Raw genomic sequence first — 25,106 nt, forward strand, 5'->3', positions numbered from 1 at the left:
CAGGAGGAGACCCATGGATTGGCGGCAGGACGGGGGTCTGGTCGGGGGCTGCGGGAGCAGGCGGTTTTTCAGCACTGCCTGGTAAGTCCGGACGACTCTGCCCCCTTGACATGCTCTCACACCAGCCCGCTGCGATTTCGTAGATTCCGCGGATTTGGGTCGTTACCCTGCGACGGTGCTTGCTGGACCCCGGCCGCTTCCTCCTCCTGCTTTTGGTGGCACGTTCTGGGGAGCACCTCGGATCGCCAGAACCCTACAAAGAAAAAGGAGGATCTCCGCTTTGACCCCGGGGCACCGGCGGAGGCTCCGAGCCATGTGGACCTTCTTGGGCATTGCCACTTTCACGTACTTTTACAAGAAATGCGGAGACTTCGTGTCTTTCGCCAACAAGGAGCTGCTGCTGTGCGTGCTGGTGTTCCTGTCCCTGGGCCTGGTGCTCTCCTACCGCTGCCGCTACCGGAGCGGGGCCCTCCTGGGGCGCCAGCGGAGCGGCTCCCAGTTCGCGCTCTTCTCAGATATTCTGTCGGCCTTGCCTTTCATTGGCTTCTTCTGGGCCAAGTCACCCCCGGGATCAGAGGATAAAGAGCAGCCTGCGTCTAGGAGGGTAGGTGGAATTTTAAGTGGGCAAACGAGCAGAGCGTGTTCTTTTAAAATTAGGATTGGGGATCGATCGCTCAGATGTGAATTTTCCTCTTCTCTCCAGGCCAATAGGCGACAATTTAGATACTCTGCTAGGAATCCCCATTTAATTGTCATGTTTTTTTTTTTTTTTTGTTTTGTTTTGTTTGTTTGTTTGTTTCTGTTTTTGTAAGCTCTTGACTCTTCTGGGCTTCGTCCTTGCCACCGGTAGGAGTGAAGGAGAAGCTTCATTTCAGTTAGTGTTGGTTGAGCCAGTGCTAAGTGGAATTGATTTGGTTATGAATATAGATTTGGTTATGAAAGGGGAAATGTTAGAATTTCATTTTGAAGGCAGACGGAATCACTTTCTGCCATTGGGGAAAAAAAATGTTTTACTTAAATCCTTGGGTAAGGATCTTATGTGTACCTGGGGAGAAAGAAAGCGGCTGCAGGTTAAGCCCACTGCTTATAGATGACAGCTAGCTATGGCGAGTAACAGAGCAATTCGAAAGGCTAGTGGAGTAAAAAGCAGTTCATTTTATTAAAGTCGTGGGCAAAAATCCCCTCCTCTCCCGATGCCTGTGGGGCATTGAGGAAATCTATGTAGCAATGCCCTGAATCGTGTCGATAATTGAGTAAGGTCCACAGTTTGGTCATGTTCCTAATTCTGAGGCTAATCTTTAATCACATGTGAAATTATGCCTCCTGCAAAGACAGCAGAGGAGGACAATAGTAGGTGAGAGGGAGAAGAGGTCTGGCTTCAAAGCCAGAATATTTAGGGCCTGTTCGCTTTTCCCAAGAGCACCAGAAGATTTTAAGCAGGGGAGTAACAATACCTGATTTTAACTTTTTATTTATTTATTTACTTAATTTTAATTTTTACTTTTTAAGATTTTTATTTTTATTTATTTTATTCATAGAGAGAGAAGCAGAGATACAGGCAGAGGGAGAAGCAGGCTACACACAGGGAGCCCGACGTGGGACTCGATCCTGGGTCTCCAGGATCACACCCCGGGCTGAAGGTGTGATCTTCATACCGGGCTGCGCCACTGGGGCTGCCCTAATTTTCACTTTTTTAAATAATTTATTTATTTGAGAGAGAGAGAGAGAGAGAGAGAGAAAACACAAGCGGGGGGAGGGGTAGAGGCAAAGGGAGAGGGAGAAGCAGGCCCCTGCCCCCTTGAGCAGGAAGCCTGATGTGGGGCTTGATCCCAGGACCCTGGGATCATGACCTGAACTGAAGGCAGACGTTTAATCAACCCAGGCCCCCTGATTTTAACTATTTTATATTATTTTTTAAAGAATTAATTAATTAATTAATTAATTTATGAGAGACCAAGAGAGAGAGGTAGAGACATAGGCAGAAGGAGCGGCTGGCTTCCCACAGGGAGCATGATCAGAACTCTGTCCCAAGACCCCAGGATCATGACCTGAGCCAAAGGCAGGCGCTCAACTGTTGAGTCACCCAGTCTCCCCTGATTTTAACTTTTTAAAAAGAGCATTTCCAGTTGGTATGTGGAGAGTGGATTGCAGGGCCACGAGAATGGGAGCAGGGCTCTCAGGTGAGAGACTACAATAGGAGGCCAAGTGAGGGGTGGTAGTGATTTGGAGTTTGGGTGAGTGGCCTAAGAAAGTAGTTTACTCCTGGAAGGTTCTAGACCTGCATTATTTTACTGTATCCACAGTACAGATTAGTAAGGCCTATAGAAGGGAGGACTTGATTGATAAGTTTTGCTCCACCAACTTCTGGCTGTAAGACCTTTGGCAAGACCTTTGTTTCTATAAGAATCAGTTACCTCTTCTATTAGATGAGGATGGCACCAGTCTTGCTGTTAGTTGAGGAATTAATTTAATGTGGTCTGTAACTGACAGATAAAAAGTAGCTATTATTTGTCTAAAGGTAATGTAGACCTTTAAAGCAATCTTTTGACTAGTGCTTTGAGCAGCAATAATGCTGAGTATGGCTTGGAGCAGTGGCAAAGTAGGGAGAGGGAATCTTTAATCTCAGTTTGGAATCTTTAGTGTTGTCGCAAGTACCTAGGACACCAAACACTAGTATAGGTGGCTGGAATGTGATTACATCATGTGATGTTGAGACATTTTTGGGAAGGGAAAATTCGATTGCCAGCAATCAATGGTTGGTTTAAATGCCTCAGGCTTTCTGCTTACTCCTAAATACCAGGGAGGTGATAGACTGCATTGAGCACTGAGTTCCTATTAGTGCCTCTCCTGACCATTCTCTGGATGACTGAACTAACTCAGGTGCCCCTTTCAGGATTGTGTGTGTGTAACAGGGAAAACTTAGGAAGAAGAACTAATAATAAGTGGCTAAGATGACAAAAAGGGCTTATCTTGCTCCCAGAACAGTATTTTAAGTATAGTCAGTTATTCTGGCCATCAAGAAATACTTACGGGAAGTCTTCTCTTGGTAAAGGACAAAAAGATCATTTCTCTAAGAGAAATTATAAAAAATGGAATGGACAAGCCCCCAGTCCCCGTAGAGTAAAGGAAGACCAAAGTCCCTATAGAGTTAAAGAAAGAGTAAAATCACAGAGAATCAAAGTTCTAAAAGATTTTAGGTTTTATTTCCTTCCTTTTTGTCTGAGGTCTTTTATTAAAGTCCCTTCAACATGGCATTTGGGCCTATCTTAATCATAGCGGTGTGTGTGTGTGGGGAGACCCCAAGGAAGATTGTTCCTTGAAATTCTGTATCTGAAATGTCTTTATATTTGTCAATCCACATACCAAGAACAAATACTTATTTCAAACCTGAATTACTCATGTTAAAAAACCCAACAAGCAGTGTTATTCTCAGTGGACATAGATCTCTCAAAACAGGACTTTTTCATCTTCTTATGAATAAAGTTTTCATTGTCAGCCCAACTCGTAATAGGTTTGATGTTTATTCCTAAATGAACCAACTGTCTGAGTAGGCTTTCTTAGAGTGTCAAAATGGCGCAAATTAAATATGTTCTCATATGGGTTTTTTTGTTTTTTTTTAAGATTTTATTTATTCATTAGAATACACAGAGAGGAGACAGAGAGAGAGAGAGAGAGAGAGAGAGAGAGGCAGAGACACAGGCAGAGAAAGAAGCAGGCTCTATGCAGGGAGCCCGACGTGGGACTCCAGGATCGCGCCCTGGGCTGAAGGCAGCGCTAAAGCGCTGAGCCACCCGGGCTGCCCATGTTCTTATATGTTAAAGACTTAAATGTGAACAGGTCCAATCCTAAGGGACAGAATGAGTTATTTTGTCCTTTCAGAATTTTCTTGAGTTAAATAATTCTCAATTAATAGATTAATAGCCAGTATTTGACAGTCTTTTTGTTACATAAAAGTGATTTTAGGGTAAGATAGGTTTTTCAGATGAAAATCCAGAAGGAGAAAATAAAAATAAATATGGAAACATGTAAAAAGCGCTGAATAGTTTGCAACATGAAGTTGAAATAGAAGCTGTGTGTGATCTGCATCTGGTAGGTGTCTGGTATGTATTTGAAGACTTGAGTAATTAATGATAGAATTTTCCCTATAATAAGTCTTTGGAGCACCTTGTAAACATTATTTATATTTAGCTTGGTATGGTCTGTCTAACTGCATTTTCTAAATATATGTGGAAAATATATTTAATTTTATTGGGATATTATACATTGTAAATTTATTTTTAATTATACATTTTAAATGTTATTTAACTGAATATTTTGATATGCTTGGTTTTATATATGATCTGGATTTAAAAACAGCAGTGCATTTGGTTTGATAGTGTTTGGGATGTAGCTTTTGCCTAAGATGGGTAAGTCCAGAGTGTCTATATAGTAGTACCATGATTTAAGGATAGCAAATGTGGATATATAATTAACATTTTTTTTTAAATAGCACAAAAAAGGAACCAGTATTTCAGAAACAACCTTAATAGGAGCAGCTGCCTCTTCAATACCTTCTCAAAATGACCCAGAAGTTATCATTGTGGGATCTGGTGTACTTGGCTCTGCTTTGGCAGCCGTGCTTTCCAGAGATGGAAGAAAAGTGACAGTGATTGAGAGAGATTTAAAGGAGCCCGACCGGATAGTTGGAGAATTTCTGCAGCCAGGTGGTTACCGTGTCCTTGAAGACCTGGGTCTTAAAGGTAGGTTCATACTAATTTTGGAGGAGTTATGTAGTATAAGCAAGCACTTTTCACTTTAGACTATCCTATAACTGGTAAAAAGAGAATTCCAATTTATTTACATTTCTAAAAGTTACTGTTTACCAACAAATCTGCATGGAAATGAGAGCAAAGGAGAAAATAAGCATTTAGTGTATGAGGAGATACAATGAAGTGGCTACAAAATAGAAATGGTCAAAATTAAGATTGGAAAACCAGAATGAGGTCATGAAATTTAGTGAAAGGTGAAGTACAAAAAAAAAAAAAAAAGAAAGGTGAAGTACATATTATTGGTGAAGTACATATTATGTCCCTTGTATAGAATCTTTTATTTAAGCATCATCTGTTAAACCAATGATTTTTAAGCACTGACTATTCATTTAGGGAATACTTACTCACTGTCTACTTTGTGTGAGGTGCTGGACTTGGTACCGAGGATATACTGGTGAACAAGACTGATTCATTGGTCGCTCTTAAGGAGCTTGCTTGGCTCATGTGGTAGGGAAGGTAATATAGGAAGTATGAGCCTTGATTCTGGAACTAGATTACCTGGGTTTGAATACCCACCCAGGCACTAAAAAAGCTGTATAACCTTGGCTAGGTTATTCATCCTACTGTCTACCAGTTTCTTCATCTGTAAAATGGGCATTTCATGTGAGTCCTGGCCTCATAGATTATTATGAGGATGAAACAAATTCATATACAGAAAGCATTCAGAACAGCATCTGGTATATAGTGGGCACTATGTAAATGTCTGCTGTTTTATACAAGGAGCTGAAAAGGTGAGCAGTCTAGCTAGGAAGTGTTAGGTGATGAGGAAAGGAGAATGGCTTGAGGTTAAAGTTGGAGAGATAGGCGGTAGCACATCATGGAGGGCTTTGCAGTCAGTGGAGCAGGAGTGTGACATGACCTGGCTTATGCCTGTATAAAATGGCTTCAGACCTTTGACATCTACTCAAAATAACAGACACATTTTACATCCTGACCCAGCACACACAGACATATATAAATTTGACGGAAATTCATTTCATTTTACTTTTTAAATACTTGTCACCCAAGTACATGATTCACAAGTTGGAATTCATTTCATAATTTACCATTGACTCACACCCTGTAGTTTTAAAAGTCATGTGGACCTAGGGTGGTGGATAGACTCTGAGATTGTGGCAGTGGGGTAGCAGGAATCAATGCAGAGTCCATTACAAACTCATTGCTAAGTCCAAGTGATAGATGATGGTGGTTTGGGCTGGTGTGGTGGCAGAGGATATAAAGAGAAGTGGACAGATTGATGTTCAAATTAAGAGACAGAAATGGCGTGACTTACTAAGGGATTGGTGTGAGATAACGAGGGAGGAAGGCAGTATTTTTTTTTTTTTCTTTTTCGGGATGGGAGAAGGCAGTATTAAAAATCATTCTGAGGTTTTGTTTGAACAGCTGGTAGATGGTGGTATCATTTGGTGATAAGAAGATCCAGAGAGGAATGGGCATTGTGGATAGTTTGTGGGACATGTTGAGATATCCAAGTGGAGAAGTTAAGTTGCATATATGAATCTTGATTGCAGAGGAGTGGTTTGGACTGGCTGGAATTAGACATTTCAGAGGTGTCAGCATATTTGTTGAAGTTAAAAGCCACAACAATGATGGAGAGAACACATAGGGAGAAAAGAGAAGACAGAGTAAACCAAGTCCTGGGAAACTGATATTTAAAGATCAAGCATTTAATCCAAGAGAGAATGTTTCTAGTAGGAGGGAATGAGTATATGTCAAGAAAGGGAAGGACAGCTATGCTGTGGTTTGCTAATGAAGCTCAGGTTAGATGAACATAGAAGAATGATTTGGCAATTTGGAGGTTGCTTGTGACAGTGACAAGATGTTTTAGCAGAGTTACGGGGATAAAACCCAGAGGGAAATGACTGGGGTTAAAAACATTTGAGATCAGAAAAACACTCGAGTGTTTAGGAAATAGGGCAATAATGAGACGTAGGTGTGAGGATAAAGAAGGTGTATTTTGGGAGCGCCTGGGTGGCTCAGTTGGTTAATTGATTGGTGTGACTCTTTATTTCGGCTCAGGTCATGATCTCAGGGTTGTGCAGACACAAATTCTTTGAGGAGTGGGGAGGAGGATAGTGTTGACTGTAGTAGTATGAGTGAAGGGGAGAATAGGTAAAGAATGGTTAGATCACAGGGGTGCTGAATCCATGGGATTTTATAGCCCGCTATATGGTTTTGGCTTATGTTCAAAGGGAAGCCATTGGAGAATATTAAGAAGAGGAGTTATTCCATCTCACATTTTAGAAGTGTGATTAAAAATATTATTTAGAAATAATTATGTTACTCTGTAGAAAAAAGAGTAGATCATAAAGTGGCAAAGACAAGCAGGGGGACATGTCAAGAGGCTATTGCAGAATCAGAGTTGATGGCTTAGAACAGGATCATAGCAGTAGAGAGGTGGGAAGCGGTTATGTTCTGGAAACCCCTTCCAAAGGAAGAGTCATTTGGACTTGCTGATGAATCAGGTGTTAGGTATGAGAGAAAGAGGAGTCATGGTATTTACACAAGACTAGACATTACCAGGCCACGTCCAGACCTGATCCCTGTGGTACTCAGATGTGTAGAGATGAGTGTGGTGAGTGGGAGTCAGAAAGCTGGGACCGAGGAAGAGCAGTCAGTGAGGAGGAAAAGCAAAAGCACACAGGGCTGAGGACCGAAGTGGAGAGAGTATTTTATGAAGAAAGGAAGTTCCATCTCCGTCTTTTTAGGTTTCTTAACCACCACCTTACATGAGAGGTTCACTTGAGACAGATGGGGCAATACCCTGAGACAAGATTTTGTTACTCTTAGAGTTGAACATCAGGCAACCGGAAATGCTCTCCAACTAATGACCATACATAGAATCATTTAGAGATCTGATTTCAAGGGACATCACCAAGGTTGTGGTAATAAGCCTTAGTAGATTTTTATATGTAGTTTATGCAAGAGTAAGGAGAGCCTCTAAAGTATTTTAGCCAGTCCACATACCATGAATACCCTTAATAGCAAAAATAAGAGTCCTTATTAGCATTCATTTTTACTATTAATTTCCCCTGAAGTATGATGAGATGTGGATAATAGAAACACTTGGAATAGTTACTTTTTGGAGTATGGATTTTTAATATAATATATACTGCTCCTTCCTGAGTATGAGTTTTTATTTTTAAATTTTTAAAAATATTTTATTTATTTAGGGAGTATAGGAGCAGGGGGGAAGGGAGAGAGAGAATCCCAAGTAGACCACGCTAAGCGTGAAACCTGATGCGGGGCTTGATCTCAGGGCCCTGAGATCATACTTGAGCTGAAATCAAGAGTTGGGTGCTTAACTGACTGGGCTACCCAGGTGCCCCCTGAATGTAAGTTTTTAATAATTGATTGCCCTATGGCTTAAGCTTAATATCTAGAATTCTTAAAATTAACACATTATAATTTAAATGCTATATTTTAGAATGAGTCATAATATCTAGTAGTTTGACTTTAAAGTTGCTTTCCATCCTTAGCAGAGGCAGTTTTTTAGGTTTTTTTTGTTGTTGTTAGTTTTGTTTTTTCTTTAACTTGCCTCCTTATAGCGACTAATGCTGCATTTTTTTTAAATGTAGGAAGTGTTTTCCATGTCTTTTTTTTTTTTTTTAAGATTTTATTTATTCATGAGAGACAGAGAGAGAGGGAGAGAGGCAAAGACACAGGCAGAGGGAGAAGCAGGCTCTATGCAGGGAGCCTGACATGGGACTCGATCCCGGGAATCCAGGATCAGGCCCTGGGCCAAAGGCAGGTGCTAAACTACTGAGCCACCCAGGGATCCCCTTTCCATGTCATTTTATCTGATATATTGACCAGTAGTCTGATGTCATAAGTGTGGAGCTTTATGATTAATAGATAGTGAAAGCTGTAAGTTATGTCACTGGCTTCAAAGTTATTAACATCTAGTATTCATGAAGCATGAATTTCATTGAAATGTAGGATACTGTCTTCTTGTCTGCTTAAGAAAGTAAAAGTATTCTAAGTCTGCCGTATTTGATTTTATCAATGAGGTTGAGATAGGAAGAGATGTAAAGAAATCTTAAATTAGACCTTTTTTTTTTTAAAAAAAAGATTTTATTTATTCATGAGAATACACACACATGCACAGAGAGAGAGAGAGAGAGAGAGAGGCAGAGACACAGGCAGAGGGAGAAGCAGGCTCCATCCAGGGAAACTGATGTGGAACTCGATCCAGGGTCTCCAGGATCACGCCCTGGGCTGAAGGTGGTACTAAACCACTGAGCCACCCAGGCTGCCCGTAGACCTTCTTTATATACTTATCTTAAGATAGTTAATTAACCCAAGGGAAAATTTTGCTGTGCCACTACTATATGTTTTATATTTTCTGATGTGTTCTAAAATTGGCCAGTTTAAACATTTCAAGTACTTCTGTATTATAGTTATGGGTTAAGAAAAACTCAGCAGCTGAACAAAGAATTATAGAAATACCAGATGGGCTTCAAATATCTAGGTTGGAAAAGATTGGCAATTTCCTGAGATCCAAATTAAATATTACTGCCAATTGGCAGCTTTTAGGATATCTGTGTACTTTTCCCTGACTGAATTTTAACTGTAATAATTTAAGAACCATAATAAAAAACTAGTTTTGTTTCTGGGTCAGATGTATGACAGTATTCATCCAGGTTGTCCCTGCCTGGATTTTAAGTGCAATTAAAAAACATATCAGAAAACTAATTTATTTTGATCTTAGCCTAGATGTGTGACAGAACTGTTTATGAAGATTTTCTTTCATCTATTTCTTTCATTCTTCTAATGTACTTCATCTTAATATATTAACCACTATGATTTTAGGCCTATGTATAGTATCTTCTCAGTTGATACTTCATAATGTACTCTTTCTAACTTAGATTAATATTTAAGTTGTTTTCAGTTTTTTTTTTTTAAGATTCTATTCATTTATTCATGAGAGACACACAGATAGAGAGAGAGAGAGGCAGAGACATAGGCAGAGGGAGAAGCAGGGAGCCCGACGTGGGACTCAATCCCAGGTCTCCAGGATCCTGGGTAGCGCCAAACTGCTGAGCCACCTGGGCTGCTCTTTTCAGTTATTCTTAATTAGAGATAACACTATACTGAACATACTCTTTCATATAACTTTAAAAATTATTAAAAATTACAAATTAGATCTTTAGGATGAGCAGTAGATGAATTTACAAGACTAAGATTATTACATCAAAGGATGGGAACTTCTTGGTTTTTGATAATTATTGCTACAGTTACTTTCTTAAAATGTTTTTATAGTATGACCAGTAAAATCTGCATTTATCAGTTTTATTATAATATCACTGGCAATTTTGATAGATTCAGTATCTTACTATTTTAATTTATTTCATTGATATTTTTAAATTAGGTTTTGAACATTTTTCCTGCTATGTTCAATATTTCCGTGTTGCTTTATATGAATCACCCATAAGCTTTTCACTTGTTATTACTAGGGTCTTAATACTTTTCCTATGGAATTTAATGAATACATTTTATATATAAATATTAACCTTTTTGGAGTATTACAGATTTGCTAAGAAGGTGTCTTCTAGACACATTAAGAATTCTGAAATAGGGGCACCTGGGTGGCTCAGCGGTTTAGCGCTGCCTTCAGCCCAGAGCGTGGTCTCAGAGTCCTGGGATCGATTCCCGAATTGGGGTCCCTGCATGGAGCCTGCTTCTCCCTCTTCCTGTGTTTCTGCCTCTCTCTCTCTCTTTCTGTCTCTCATGAATAAATAAAATCTAAAAAAAAAAAAAGATTTCTGAAATAGCTTTATTAATGTCCAGTTGTCAAAATGGTTTCATCGCATTGTGAAGACAGAGACTCATTTTTGATGGCTGCTTGTCCTCTGGTGCCTCATACAACCCTGGGCATGTCAACAAAATTGACTTTTTTGAACTGAACTGTTTTGCAGATGCAGTGGAAGATATTGATGCCCAGGTGGTAGATGGCTACATAATCCATGATCAGGATAGCAAATCAGAGGTTCAGATTCCTTACCCTGTGTCAGAAAACAGTCAGGTGCGGAGTGGAAGAGCTTTCCATCATGGAAGATTCATCATGGGTCTCCGGAAAGCAGCTATGGCAGAGCCCAAGTAAGACTACTTGGATATATAATGTTAGAAAGACGCATTTAAACGTGGCCCTTGCACAAATATGGTCTTGTCAATTGTCATTGATATTTGGGTATGGGCTGGAACGTAGGTGTACTAAACAGTAAGGTAGAAGAACGTTAGATCTTCAGTGCCTTTGTCAAGAATATCATATAGAGGATTTCTGTTTGAAGGACACAGAACTATTGAGATTTTTCCTTTGGCTAAATGCATTGTGCAGTTTTGTTTTTATGTTGTGGGACTTTGGAGGATGCAGTTATAACTGAAGTCTAAGTCCTTTGCCTGTTTTGGGAGTTGGGGTTTGTGCTTATGGTATTTCCTGTTAAAAGAACAGAGGATTTCTTTCCTCTTAATTATTAACTTCTATTTGCCCCTAGTCTTTAGGCACTATAATTGAGGAAGTTTAACACATGAGAACCCTCATGTCTTTGACAAAGGCTTAAGTGTTGAGAAAGCAAGTGAAGAAGTAAGTGGACTTACCTTGGGACTGAGCTTTCTACGTTCATGGTAGAAACATGGGAAAATACACAAAAATAGAAGATTGTAAAAATTACCCATGATTCTTCTGACTAGAAGTAATTATTCAGTACTCTGAATAATTTGGTGGATAAACTCCCAAAATCAGTATTTTCCCATTTGTGTATACATTTGTGTGGTGCCTAAAGTTTTTCTGCATGTATTTTTTTAATTAATTGAGGTAAAAATCTCATGTTACTTTAAAAAAATCATTACGTTAGTATATATATGTATTCAATTTCAAGAAGTTAGGAAATGAAAACCACACTTACTTCATTCCAGACCTTCTATATGTACATGTCTGTACACGTGTGTGTGGTTTACATGGGTAAACTGGAGATAAGGAATAAGGAATTTATTATTCCCTTTTTAAATTGTTCAAGTGTGCTACTGCATGCTATATTTCTGTTTATCTTTTAGCACAAAGTTCATTGAAGGCATCGTGCTACAATTATTGGAAGAAGATGATGCTGTGATGGGAGTTCAATACAGGGATAAAGAAACCGGGGACGTCAAGGTGAGAGATAGCAAATGTTAGCTCTTCCTAAGAGACGTTTTTCCTTCTTTTTCTCCTACTCCTTTGAAAAGTAGGCCCACCAATTTATTCATCTGATAGCCTGAGTTCTAAGTGAGCCATCTGCAGCAGAGTAGATTTCAGATGGCAACACGTTGCAGACATGCACCACTAGATCAGTAGTATTTTTAAAAAATATTTTACTTATTTATTCATGAGAGACACACAGAGAGGGAGGCAGAGATATAGGCAGAGGGAGAAGCAGGCTCCATATGGGGAGCCTGATGCTGAACTTGATCCCAGGACTCTGGGATCATGACCTGAGCCAAAGGCAGATGCTCAACCACTGAGTCACCAAGGTGCCCCTAGATCAGCAGTGTTAAAGATTGAAAGGAGAAATATACACTTGCAGAGAAGCAGAGGGGACCTGGAAGGTGAAAAAAGGAAGGGTTCAACATGAATGAAATGATTAGGATAAAATAAATAATTGTTTTAATCTGAAAGGAGGAAGTAAGAATCCCCGCAGAAATAGAGTAAAATAGTTGCTAGTACATGCTCACGCTGGTTTAGTAAGAATAGAGAAAGTGAAAGGCTAATCTGTTGGTTCTCCTGGGCTGATCCCTAGGGTCACCACCTAGAAACTCTGATGGGGGTGACTGCAGGGTAATATGGACGCGTATATCCATTCATACAAAATTTCTTTTAAACCCTAGCCACTGAGTGAAAACACCATGTAAAGTTAGAAGATTCTAGGATAAACAGTGGAGTCATCCTTGGACTTTGTGATGAGATTCAGTGTTCTGTGGTCCACACTTGCTTTGTAGTTGTTCATCATTAATCCCAGATGGTTTGGATGATAGTGCTTCCAAAGCAGACAGTCCATCTCTAGAGAGTGGTCATTCATTAACCTGAGGCCAGTAGCAGCTTCTTCTTTAGTGTTATCTTCTGTAATGTCCAATAAAATATGTGAATATTTTCCAAGAACGCACATTTATTTATTTATTTATTTATTTATTTATTTATTTATTTTATTTTTAAAGATTTTATTTATTTATTCATGAGAGAGAGAGAGAGAGAGAGAGAGATACACACACACAGGCAGAGGGAGAAGCAGGCTCCATGCAGGAAGCCTGATGCGAGACTTGATCCCAGGACTCCAGGATCACGCCCTGGGCCAAAGGCAGGCGCTAAACCACTGAGCCACCCAGGGATCCCCAAGAACGCACATTTTAAAAGAATGGTCCTTTTACTGTTTATTTCTGGCTGTTTAGCTGAGTGTTGTTTATCTTTGTTGTAGGAACTCCATGCTCCATTGACTGTTGTTGCAGATGGACTTTTTTCCAAGTTCAGGAAAAACCTGATCTCCAATAAAGTTTCGGTTTCGTCTCATTTTGTTGGCTTTCTCATGAAGGTACTAGAGAAATGTAATGGTAGAAAAATGACAGCAACTTGAAATTTGAAAATTATTAAAATATTTTGTTTTATTTCGTTTTCTTCTAGAATGCACCACAGTTTAAGGCAAATCATGCTGAACTTATTTTGACTAATCCGAGTCCAGTTCTCATCTATCAGATTTCATCTAATGAAACTCGAGTACTTGTTGACATCCGAGGAGAAATGCCCAGGAACTTAAGAGAATACATGGCTGAAAAAATTTACCCACAATTACCTGGTAAGAAATAGGATTTCATGCACACTGTAATCTGTAGTCTGAAAGCAAACATCACAAAAGGCTGTCCATCTCCAGTTCTCACAAAAGCTGGGTCTAAACTAGGTCAGAGAGAAGAAAGGCAGGTAAAAAGTGTACCCCATCGGTCAGGTGTTCTGGAGCTGAGCTGTTTAACTACCACATACAGAAATCTCCAAATTAAAAGAAAATAGTTTCTTTCTTTCTTTAGTTTTTAAATTGTGACTCAGAACAAAACTCAATTATATTTACAGGAATATGGAAATATTCGGCACTCAACAAGGTAGAATTCACAATGTTTTGCAATGAATCTAAAAAAGTTACTAGACAAACACTATTTTTGATGAGGAGAAAAATCAATTAATCTATTAAAACCAATCCATATTTCTTAAAAGTTAGGGACGGAGAAGATATTAAAAATACCGTATCACACCACTTTTTTAAAAAGATTCAAATTGAGCTTTTCGAAATGAAAATCACAGTGCTTAAGTTGAGAAATGTACCAGTGGGATCAATGACAGATTAGACATTGAATAAGAAGAGATCCATGGGTTTAAAGGCATACCAATAGAAATGATGCAAAATGAAGCAAAGTAAAGAGTTTTGTTTTGTTAAGAAAATAGTTTCAATAGAATTTTATATATTAATTTAAATCATTGTTTTCAGAATAATTATTAGTGTTGGGAAAGATGGCACTTTTTAAAGGTAGTCTGGATAGTGGAAGGTCTCTGAATCCTTGAACTGTCTCTCCTACTTCATTACTTTTGCGCTTGCTTTTTGGAGAAACTGTAGCTACCATTGATTGAATATCTACTGTAAGGAACCTTCCAAACATAATTTCATTTATCTACACAGTCACCCTCTGAGGTAGGGTTTATCATTATCCCAGTTTTATTGATGAGCAAACTAGGAGTCAGGAAGACCCTCTAAGGATAAACTCTTAGCCAGTGGTGGAGTCAAGGTCGAGGCCAGGCATGTCGGGCACCGTGAGCGATCTTCAAGATCAGTTTTAGTTTGGAATTGAATACAGAAAGTCTTCGTGAGATTTCAGACATATTTGTAAAAACACTCCTAAAAATTACTTTCTGGCATTTTCTTTTTTGAGAACGGGAAGATGTAAGTTAAAGTAAAAATTTAAGATATTAATTAAAATATTAAGCATATTGATAAAATTGAGGGGGAACCCTGCTTGCCAGTTATGATGTGATTGTAGTAATAGGAAACTGTCTTTGGTAGGAGTATATTTTGTTTAAAAATTGTTTCTTTTTCAAGAAGTTTTTTTTTAATCTAAGTGAACATACTCTGTTTAATAACAGAATATTAAGAAGTATGAAGGTATACATGGACAAACTTAGATTTCTTTTTTTTAAAGATTTTATATATTTATTTAGAGATTGAGAGAGAACGTGCGAGCAAGGTGGGGAGGGGCAAAGGGAGAAGGAGTCTTAAGCAGACTGTGCTGAGCGAAGAGCCTAATGTGGGGCTCCATCTCATGACCCTGAAATCACAACCTGAGCCAAAACCAAGAGTTGGATGCTTAACTGACTGAGCCACCCAGATGCCCCAAACTTAGATTTTTAATAATGATATTTTCAACATTTCAAATCATTTGCACTTCAGCCATTTTTGAAGCTTTCAGAGGAAAAATGACTTATTCACATTTAAGAAAAATAATATATTTTTAGCGTTTTTTTCTTTTGTTGTAGATTGCTTTTCCTAATCTAGAGGTTTAGAACAGACTGCTCTGAGATCATGGTGGGAAACCATTTATAGGTTTATATTAATATTTTTAGGTTATTGAAATTCTCCTTGTAGGAATGGAATAATTTCAGCTTAGGCATTCTGTTCCTGTATTCCCAGATTACATTGGGAACTGTATAAAAAGACATTTCTTTTTCTTTTCTTTTCTTTTCTTTTCTTTTCTTTTCTTTTCTTTTCTTTTCTTTTCTTTCTTTTCTCTTTCTTCTTTCGTTCTTTCTTCTTTCCTTCCTTCCTTCCTTCCTTCCTTCCTTCCTTCCTTCCTTCCTTCCTTCCTTTCTTCCTTTCTTCCTATTTATTCATGAGAGACACAGAGATAGAGGCAGAGAAGGAGGCTCCTCACAGGGAGCCAATATGGGACTCGATCCCAGATCCCGGGGTCAGGCCCTGAGCCAAAGGCAGACACTCAACCGCTTAGCCACCCAGGGGTCCCATATTTTGTTTTCTATATGACTTAGAAGCAAAGAACTTTAAAACTAGGGAGTATCTCAGAGATTAACTCTTCGCAGCATTTCATATTATAGATGAAGAAACTGAATCTCAGAAAGGTAGAGCTCTCTACAACTTACATTTTTTTCTGCCATACGTATCCACCTGCTGTTTGTGGACTGCTAGTATATTTATTATTCCCAGAATATGGTGGTGAAGGTAAATTAAGTGTTAAATATGATCTCATCTCCTCTGGATTTGCTTCACTCTTCTTAGCTTTTTTGTTCATCCAGCTGTCTGTGTATCTATTTACATTAAATTTTTCTCAGATTCCTTAGCATGAATAACTAGGTTCTTAATGAACAATTGTAGTAATAAAATAATTAGTTCTTGATTTATCACAAGGCATATGTAATATGTATAGGACATATATTATTATATGTAACATACAATAGAAGGTATTTTATACTTGATAAGAACATGTGACAATTAGAAATTGAAAGTTTATAAACCATTTATTTGGTGGGGTGGGATTTATTGCAGATCACCTCAAAGAACCGTTCCTGGAAGCCATTCAGAATTCTCGTTTGAGATCTATGCCAGCAAGTTTTCTTCCTTCTTCACCAGTGAACAAACGAGGTATTATTTTATTGGGGTGATTTTGTAAAGGGTGTCCTACGTATTCAACTTTAATATTCCAAATGTAACGTGATAGAATGTATGCTACTGGGAATCATATGTGGGACAGAGAATTGGTTACTGTGTATGAACACATTACTAACACCAAAATTAGATTTATGATGTCTTTGTTATTTAATATTGACTGTATGTCATTAGACTTGTTATTGGGGCTATAACGGTTAAGTGTAGTCCTAAATATATGGAAGGTAATTTTCCTTTTTTTTTTTTTTTTTCAAAAGATTTTATTTATTTGAGAGAGAACACAAGCGGGGAGGAGGGGCAAAGAGAGAGGGAGAAGTAGACTCCCCGCTGAGCAGGGAGCCTGATACTGGGCTGCATCCCAGGACCCCGAGATCATGACCTGAGCAAAAGGCAGATGCTTAAGTGGCTGAGCCACCCAGGTGCCCCTAGAGAAGGCAATTTTCTAGTTGAGGGGTATAAACTGGTAATTTCAGAACAGTGTTGATAAATGCTGTAGTAAAAGCCCACTCATGGTACCACGAGATTCACTGTGAAGGACAGTATACACGGCAGGGAGGGGAGCTTGTGAACTATGGGGTGACTGGGGAAGACATGTCTCAGGAAATAAAACTGGAGTTGGGACATGAGGGATTAGTGGGAGTTCATTAGGTGGAGTGAAATGAGGGACTTCTAGGTAGAAAGAATAATATCTGCAAAGGCCAGGATGGCTGAGAGATGGCAGCGTTTTCAGAGAAGTCCAGTGGTTTCCTAAGGCTGGAGCACAGGATAGGTGTCAGAGGGGTAGTAGAAAGGTAACGTATTTATTTAAAGCTTAGTTTTAATCTTGTAAGCAGTGGAAAGTCATTGAAAAGTTTTTTTTTTTTTTAATATGATGGCTTTATTGAGATGTAATTCACAAATCATATAGCTCACCCATTAAAGTTTACGGGTCATTAGTTTTTCTTTTTATTTATTTATTTATTAAAAGATTTTATTTATTTATTCATGAGAGACACAGAAAGAGAGGCAGAGGGAGAGGGAGAAGCAGGCTCCATGCGGGGAGCCCGATGTGGGACTTGATCCCGGGTCTCCAAGATCACACCCTGAGCTGAAGGCAGATGATGGCTCAACCTCTGTGCCACCCAGGGATCTCATAGTTTTTAGTATATTCATAGATACATGCAACCATCACCACAGTCAATTTTAGAACCTTTATATCACCCCAAAAAGAAACCCTGTACCCGTCAGCAATCACCGCTCATTTTCTCCCAACTCCTAGCCCCAGGCATCCACTAATTTGCTTTTTGTATGTATAGATTTGCCTATCCTGGACATTTCCTATGAATGCAATCAGGGGATCCTTTGTAATTGGCTTCTTTGAGGTTCATCCATGTTGTAGAATGTCCTTCATTTGTTTTTGTGACCAAGTAGTATTCCATGTGTGGAAATACTACATTTTAACTATCCTAATTCATCAATTAATAGATATTTGGTTTGTTTCCACTTTTTGTTATTATGAACAATGCTGCTGTGAACATCTGTGTATGAGTTTTTGTGTGGATTTAATACTCACTTTTTTTTGGGTATAACTGTTTAACTCTTTGAAGAACTGTCAAACCAATTTCCAAAGGGGCTGCCCCATTTTACCTTCTCATTAACAATGTATGAGGGTTCCAATTTCTACACATCCTCACTAACTTTATTTATTTATTTATTTATTTATTTATTTATTTATTTATACCAACATTTGTTATTATGTGTCTTTTTGCCCATACCCATTCTAGCAGTTGTAAAGTAACATTTCATTGTGATTTTGATTTGTATTTCTCTGATGGATAATAATGCTGAAAATCTATTCATGTGCATATTGGACATTTGTATTTCTTCTTTGGAGAAATGTCCATTCAGATTGTATATTTTTTAATTGGTCAAATTAAAAAAAACTTTTATTGTTGAGTTCTAAGAGTTCTTTATATATTCTAGACATAAACCCCTTATCAGATAAATGATCTGCAAAAACTTCTCTCATTCCATGGGATTGTCTTTTCACTTCCTTGAAGATGTCCACTGAAGTTTTTAATTTTCATGAAGTCCAGTTTATCTGTTTGGGTTTTTTTTGTCAGTTCTGCTCTTGATGTCAAAAGTCTTTGCCCAATCCAATGTCACAAAAATTTACTCCTGTATTTCCTTCTAAGAGCTTTATAGTTTTAGCCATTGCATTAAGGTATTTGATCCATTTTGAGTCATATTTTGTGTATGATGTGAATAAGGGGTTTAACTTCATTTGTATATGGATATCCAGTTGTCCCAGTACCATTTGTTGAAATGACAGTTCTTTCCCCATTGAAGTGTATTGGAATTCTTGTCAAATTAATTTTACTGTAAATGTAGTAAGAAAATGTATTTTTTCAACAATATTTTGTAGTTTCAGAGTATTTTACATCCCTTTTGTTAAACTTACTTCCAAGTATCTTATTCCTTTTCATGCTATTGTAAATAGACTTTTCTTAATTTCATTGTAAGAATCTTTATTGCTAATTATAGAAGTACAGTTGATTTTTGTATATTTATCTTGTATCGTGAAACCTTGCTGACCTCATTTATTAGTTTCTAATAGTTCATTGAAAAGTTTTAAATAAGATAGTGGCATGACTAGATTTTTATTTTAGAGATCTTACTCTGATATGTTGTGGAAGATGGTTTGGAGGACGGGTCAGGCTAAAGCTTATATTAAGGCTATGAATTGTTCCATGAAATGGTGATATAAGATTCAAACTCAGGTTGTGGCAATGGAAATGGAAGGAATGGAATCGTGTGCTCTATAGGATGTGGGATGCATGCAACTTGGTAACTCATTGGCTATTGTAGTAAGGGAGAGTGAGTTCTCTTGATGGGTTTCAGGTTTCAGGGTTAGGTAATTTTGCCAGCTATTTGCTAATATTGGAAATATAGGAAAAGGAATGTAAGTTTAGGGAAGTGTGTAGGAAGAGGTGAGGAGTTCACTTTTGGACATGTTGGGTATGAAGTGCCGGTAAGGCATTGCGTAGATATGTATAAATACCACTGGAAATGTGGGTGTGGAACTCCAAAGAGAGGTCTGAATGGGAGCTGTCGGTATACTGTTGTTCCTGCACATAAGCAGATTGAATTTGCTATGGAAAAACATGTGTAATAAACTACTAATCATATAAATAAATGAACACAGAGCAGAATAAAGAAGCCAATGCCAAATTGATATAAACAACATGCCAACAATAATTGGTGGGATTAGAAATGTTCTATGGAGAAGGAGGAAAAAAAGCTATTTGTAGTTTGTGTTTTTTAAATGAAGATATTAGAGTAATACATAAAAAATTTGAATTAATATTTAGAAGCTTCCTTTTTACAATATTTATTATATGTATTGTATAATTAGTTACAAATATAGTATATTGGGACATTGCAGAAAATTATCCATAATTTTGCCACCTTAACGTTATTATTATGGTTCTCTATTTCCCTTTCCGATTAAATTAAATAAATGCTTTGCTGAAATGTCCCTGTAAGTGTTGGGTCATTAACCACGCTGACAGTGGCCTGGGAATCTTAGGCAGCAAATATTGCTGACCTCTTCATTTTTTCTCTTGTGGGAGACTCGCTTTTTATGCCCCCAATTTTTTTTTTTTCGTGAAAGAGGCCTTATAAATATTTTGGCATTGTTTGATTTAAACTTAGATTCACATGTGACTTTCATGAGGGCAGGGACCGTGTTCTTGTTCTTACCGATCCCCAGTATCTGGGACATAGTCATTAATAAATATTAATTGAATTTTTGTCTCAACAGATTGTCGTCATGATTTGCTCCCTTGTATTTTCACGTTATTTTCTAGTTCACATTCATAATGTGTATAAATTTACAGAATTTTTTTGTCTTAAGGGATGCATCCAAGATGATGTCATAATCTAAATTCTCTCTTTCATTACAGGTGTTCTTCTTTTGGGAGATGCTTATAATATGAGGCATCCTCTTACCGGAGGAGGAATGACTGTTGTTTTTAAAGATCTAAAACTATGGAGAAAATTGCTAAAGAGTATCCCTGACCTTTATGACGATGCAGCTGTTTTCCAGGTAAGATATTAAATTATTCTTTGTCAAAAATGTCTCAGTGGATCTCTTTCTGAATCTAAGAGGAATGGGGACTTCTGGGGGGAGATCTGTACTTAGGAACCTGGTTCTTAGGCAGTCTTGTTCAGGTGTAAAGAACCTGTGGACCTGTGCAACCCATGAATCTTACAGAATTTCTAAATTTCTGTTTGAATATCATGTAACGTTGGGTTGCATGGACTGCTTTGCTTATAATGATAGTATATTTAGCTTCAGAGTCATGGAACTCATTCTTCTGGAGATCTTTTGTGTGTATATGTGAATGATAAACATAAGGCATAATTGTTTATAGATGGTGCTCAGGATAAACATCAGTTTGAGGGGATTATAAACATTAATTTATGCTTTCCCCCCAACCATGTAATAAGTGATCTTATTCCTTTTTAGGCCAAAAAATCATTCTATTGGGAGAGGAAAACATCTCATTCCTTTGTTGTGAATATCCTTGCTCAGGCTCTTTATGAATTATTTTCTGCCAAGGATGGTAAGTATAGATATTTTTTAATGAAAACTACCAAACTGCAGATTTTAAGCCCAGGAAGGGAACTTAATTATAAACAAGTTAGTGATTAGGCCAGAAATAGAAATGTTTCTCGAGTCTGCTAACTCCCAAGTGGTGGCCCTTTGTAACTCCCTCCTTGAGCAAGACTTTCAACCTCTAATCATCATATATTCACCACTTTGTGCGGAAGCATTAGAAAACCTTCCTAGCACTTCTTCAATGATGTATCTTTATTAATTCCTCTGGTGCAAATCAGCTCATGCATATCCACAAATGCACAAAGTTGTGATGGAGGATCTTTCTGGCCATGAATTAAAATGTAATATAGTTGTTAATCTTTCTCTTCCTGAACACTAGTTTCAATTTCTGTTCAAAGTAGTATTTTATAAAATGAGTATAAGCTGCAGAACAGGTTTAGATTTTATCTCCTATTAAAATACACAAGTAGCAGAATGCATCTACCTTTTACTCACCTGAAATGTTCCCATGCTTTTGTTTTTGTTTCCATATTGTAAAGTGATGATGGTCAGTCTGTATATTAAGGAAAATATGACTTAGCAAAAGCAGTATTAGAAATGGAGGAAGAGGCGATCGTGCCACCTCCCAACCCCAGCAATGTAGAGATTAGTTAATGAGACTGGACGTTTAGGTTTTCGGGAATAAATGTAACTCCAGTCCTGTTATTTCAGATATTTATAACAAAGCTACTTCTGTGAACTGGCCAGGGTCCTAGTGGTCTATGCTTTGGTGGCTTCAGTACAAAAGATAATATATTACAAATACCTTCTGTATGCATTATTCTTGATAAAAGAAAAAAAAACCCAACTCATTGTGATTTGCCAGTCAAACCTCTCTTGCTAATTGCCATGGGTGGATGGGTAAATAAAAAGACAAGAACCAAGTTTTGAGTTTTTCTAAGTCCTTCTTTTTAAGCTTTTCTTAAACTCTTGATTTTCTTACGTTTCAAATTTCAATCTGCCAACGTACAACTTAAAGAATGTTATGAAAGACTAGAGGAAGTTTATTGGAGTAAGTTTACCTATTACATCCTTTTAAAAATCTGTTCTAAAGAAAAATCTAGGTATACCTGAAAAGAACATTTATTCCAACTAAAAAAATTGTTAGGTGATAATACTATGTTGTGAGGGTTTAATGAGTCACTCTGAAAACCCATACAGATCTAAGGCATTGTTAATATTGACAGCTCTTCTTTTTACTTGATAATTTACTGCTCAGAGATGTAGGTTGAATATCTTAGAGACTGGGAATTTGGTTTCTAGAATTGTGTTCTTATGACAAAAAGAATTCACAAAATATTTGCATCACTTAATGAATTTACAACAGTCAAGGAAATAACTTTTAAACAACTTTTTAAACAACTTTCTTCCAAATTTTATTTTAGATTCCCTACATCAACTAAGAAAAGCCTGTTTTCTTTATTTCAAACTTGGTGGCGAATGTGTTGCTGGTCCTGTTGGGCTGCTTTCTGTGTAAGTTGCTTTAATGACACAGAGGAACCAGATCTGATTTTCTTTGGAACGCTGTTTATAATTTACTGCAAGTCTTTCCTCCCTTCTACATTTTGTCACTTTTCTATCCATTAGACTCCCAATCAGAAGGTAGCTCAGAGAAATGAAAAGCGCAACATTTAGCCCTGTGTTTTACTTCTGGGAGAACAGTCCTGATTAAAATAGGAGCTGGTTTTTTGCTGGTGGGTTTAACCACATGATCTGATCCATGGGGGCCATGGATTGTCAAGGAATTTGTATTTAAAATGTACTTCAATTAGGGTGCAGGGACTTGTGAAACTCACTCGTGGTTTTGACAGTGCAGACATTTGTAGAATTATTCTTGAAAAGTCTGCGCAGTAAATTTCTCTAAGTCAGGTCTGTTCATAATTACCTATAATCTGAATGTCAATTCTGTTACATTTTGAAAAACCTAATACTCCCACAGATTAGGCCATCCAGGTCCTTCTGACCAAGATGTCAAGATTAGTGAAAGAATACAGCTCCATACGTGCAGTTTATGTCGACCAGGCTAAGAAGAGTTCTAAGGGCTTTTTGTTGTCTAAGAACATTTACTTGTCCCTGCTATCAGAATCAGAGCGCAGAGGAGTCCTCAATTCTAGAGGAGTCCTTCCTCTAGAATGTAGAATATGTGTTTAGCTTTATAGATGGGACATAATTAGAACCTTTCTATGAGTACATTTTATTTTTATTTTTATTTTTTTTTTCTATGAGTACATTTTAATTGCTGGGTCTTACTAATACATGTTTTTTTTTTTTTTTTTCTATTACAGCCTGTCTCCTAACCCTCTCATTTTAATCGGACACTTCTTTGCTGTGGCCCTCTATGCCACATATTTCTGCTTTAAATCGGAACCTTGGATTACAAAACCCCGAGCCATTTTCAGTAGTGGTGCTGTATTGTACAAAGCATGTTCTGTAATCTTTCCTCTGATTTACTCGGAAATTAAGTACCTGGTCAATTAAGCTTACAGGGGAACCATTTGCAAATGAATATTTTGAACTCGCCAAGTCCTAAGAGACTTTTGGAAGAGGATGTACATAGCATAGAACTATCCCACTTCTAAAGTGGAAACTCTCGGACCAAGATTGGGGTTAATTTGTTTTTGAAGTTTTTTGTATATAAACATGTAAATACATACTTTGCAATTTAAAATGAAGGGTAAAATAGACACTTAAATGATTGTTATCCTAGATTAGTGCTAACACTGAGGAATTACAGTTTTTCTTTTGAATTTAGTAGCTGGGAGGAGTCATTGTGGGACTTACAAATAAAGTGAAGAATGAACTCTCATGTCTTTTTGTCTTTCGCGGACTTGATGAAAGTTTCACGATCCTGGGAAGGAAAACCAAAGCAGAGGGTGGAGAATGCGGAGGGAAGCCTGTTCTGTGAAATAATGTGTTGGGGAAGTTCCCTTAAAATCTCTGGACTTTATTTTCCTCATGTATCCACCGAGGCAACTTGATAAAATTCTCTTCTGAGTTCTTTGAATATACCCCTTTCCTACAGGAACGCAATCAGGGCTTTGTAAGTTCTACTCTAGAATATGAATTAGCCAGGCTAGGCTTATTTCAAGAAACAGTGGATGAACAAATTTGCACTCGTAATATCTGGCCTAATGCTTAGAAATCAGAATTCACTGGGTTTTAGTACATTTGAAGAGATTATGGACATCAGAAAGGTATCAAGGAATTTCAGTAAATCCCCAGGTACCACTAAAGGTGCTCCCCCTGAAAGAGCAATAAAACATACCCTGGAATGTTAAGTAACTTCTTCAGGTTATAATGATAAGGGCCAAAGGACTCAAAAATTTCTCTTTATCCCCTTGTAAGGTCTCTCCATTGACGACTGGTCAGTGGCCAAATCACTCGTGGCATCAGTCACCTACATCATTTGCCTCCTTTTAGCAGCACATGGTAGACGCATTTGTTTGGTTCTGTGAAAGTCCCCTCTAGGGTATCCCACACTTTTCTGGTTAAAATCTCACTTTCTTAGATTTGGCCTTTTTAGCAGCTGGCTTTCTTTGGGGGCCACTTCTACAGCCAAAGATCTCACTTCATGCAGTTACTGATTACAAGTGGAGAATAGCAAGATAATTTTGAGATGTGGCTGGAGGATGGCCAGGGACCGACTGGCTAAGTTTTCATGCCGTGCTGGCCTTCTCGGGGGCAATGCTTCTGAACTCATGTGTTGGGCAGCGATTTGCTTTTAAAATTCTGTGCTCGGCCTTGACTAGGCCAGGCTGCTGGGGTGGGGCTCAGGTTGCTGAGGGAGGGAGGAAAGGATGGAAGGAGCAGCTGAAGTCGGAATGAAGAAGGATGCTGGGAATGCCCCGGGGTCTCTGTGACCGGACGAGCACAGTGAGCCTCAGTCACCAAGAAACTTCCACGCGTGGTCCATGGACTGCGTGGTCTCTGTGTTTGCTACTGGTCCAGCTATTGCCACGTGCCTGCCAGCCT

At 38.1% G+C, this 25,106-nt stretch overlaps 1 protein-coding gene across 1 annotated transcript; it reads left to right on the forward strand.

The window, feature by feature from the left end:
• The first annotated feature begins 313 nt into the window (after positions 1 to 313).
• On the forward strand, positions 314 to 23,934 carry SQLE (squalene epoxidase). Its single transcript, XM_035715533.2, has 11 exons — positions 314 to 604; positions 4,490 to 4,739; positions 10,727 to 10,907; positions 11,862 to 11,958; positions 13,253 to 13,366; positions 13,456 to 13,627; positions 16,373 to 16,468; positions 20,437 to 20,579; positions 21,003 to 21,099; positions 22,520 to 22,607; positions 23,420 to 23,934. The coding sequence occupies exons 1-11, from the start codon at positions 314 to 316 to the stop codon at positions 23,610 to 23,612; spliced, it is 1,722 nt and encodes a 573-aa protein (XP_035571426.1). The 3' UTR covers positions 23,613 to 23,934.
• The last annotated feature ends 1,172 nt before the right edge of the window (positions 23,935 to 25,106 follow it).

Source organism: Canis lupus, chromosome 13, assembly GCF_003254725.2.
Source record: "Canis lupus dingo isolate Sandy chromosome 13, ASM325472v2, whole genome shotgun sequence".
Taxonomy (NCBI): Eukaryota; Metazoa; Chordata; class Mammalia; order Carnivora; family Canidae; genus Canis; species Canis lupus.

Bases quoted from the DNA above. Each gene is read 5' to 3' on its own strand.
- SQLE (XM_035715533.2), top strand. From the start codon at position 314: ATGTGGACCTTCTTGGGCATTGCCACTTTCACGTACTTTTACAAGAAA. The intron at 13,628-16,372 runs GTAAGAAATAGG...GATTTATTGCAG, and splicing joins AATTTACCCACAATTACCTG to ATCACCTCAAAGAACCGTTC. The intron at 21,100-22,519 runs GTAAGTATAGAT...ATTTTATTTTAG, and splicing joins ATTATTTTCTGCCAAGGATG to ATTCCCTACATCAACTAAGA.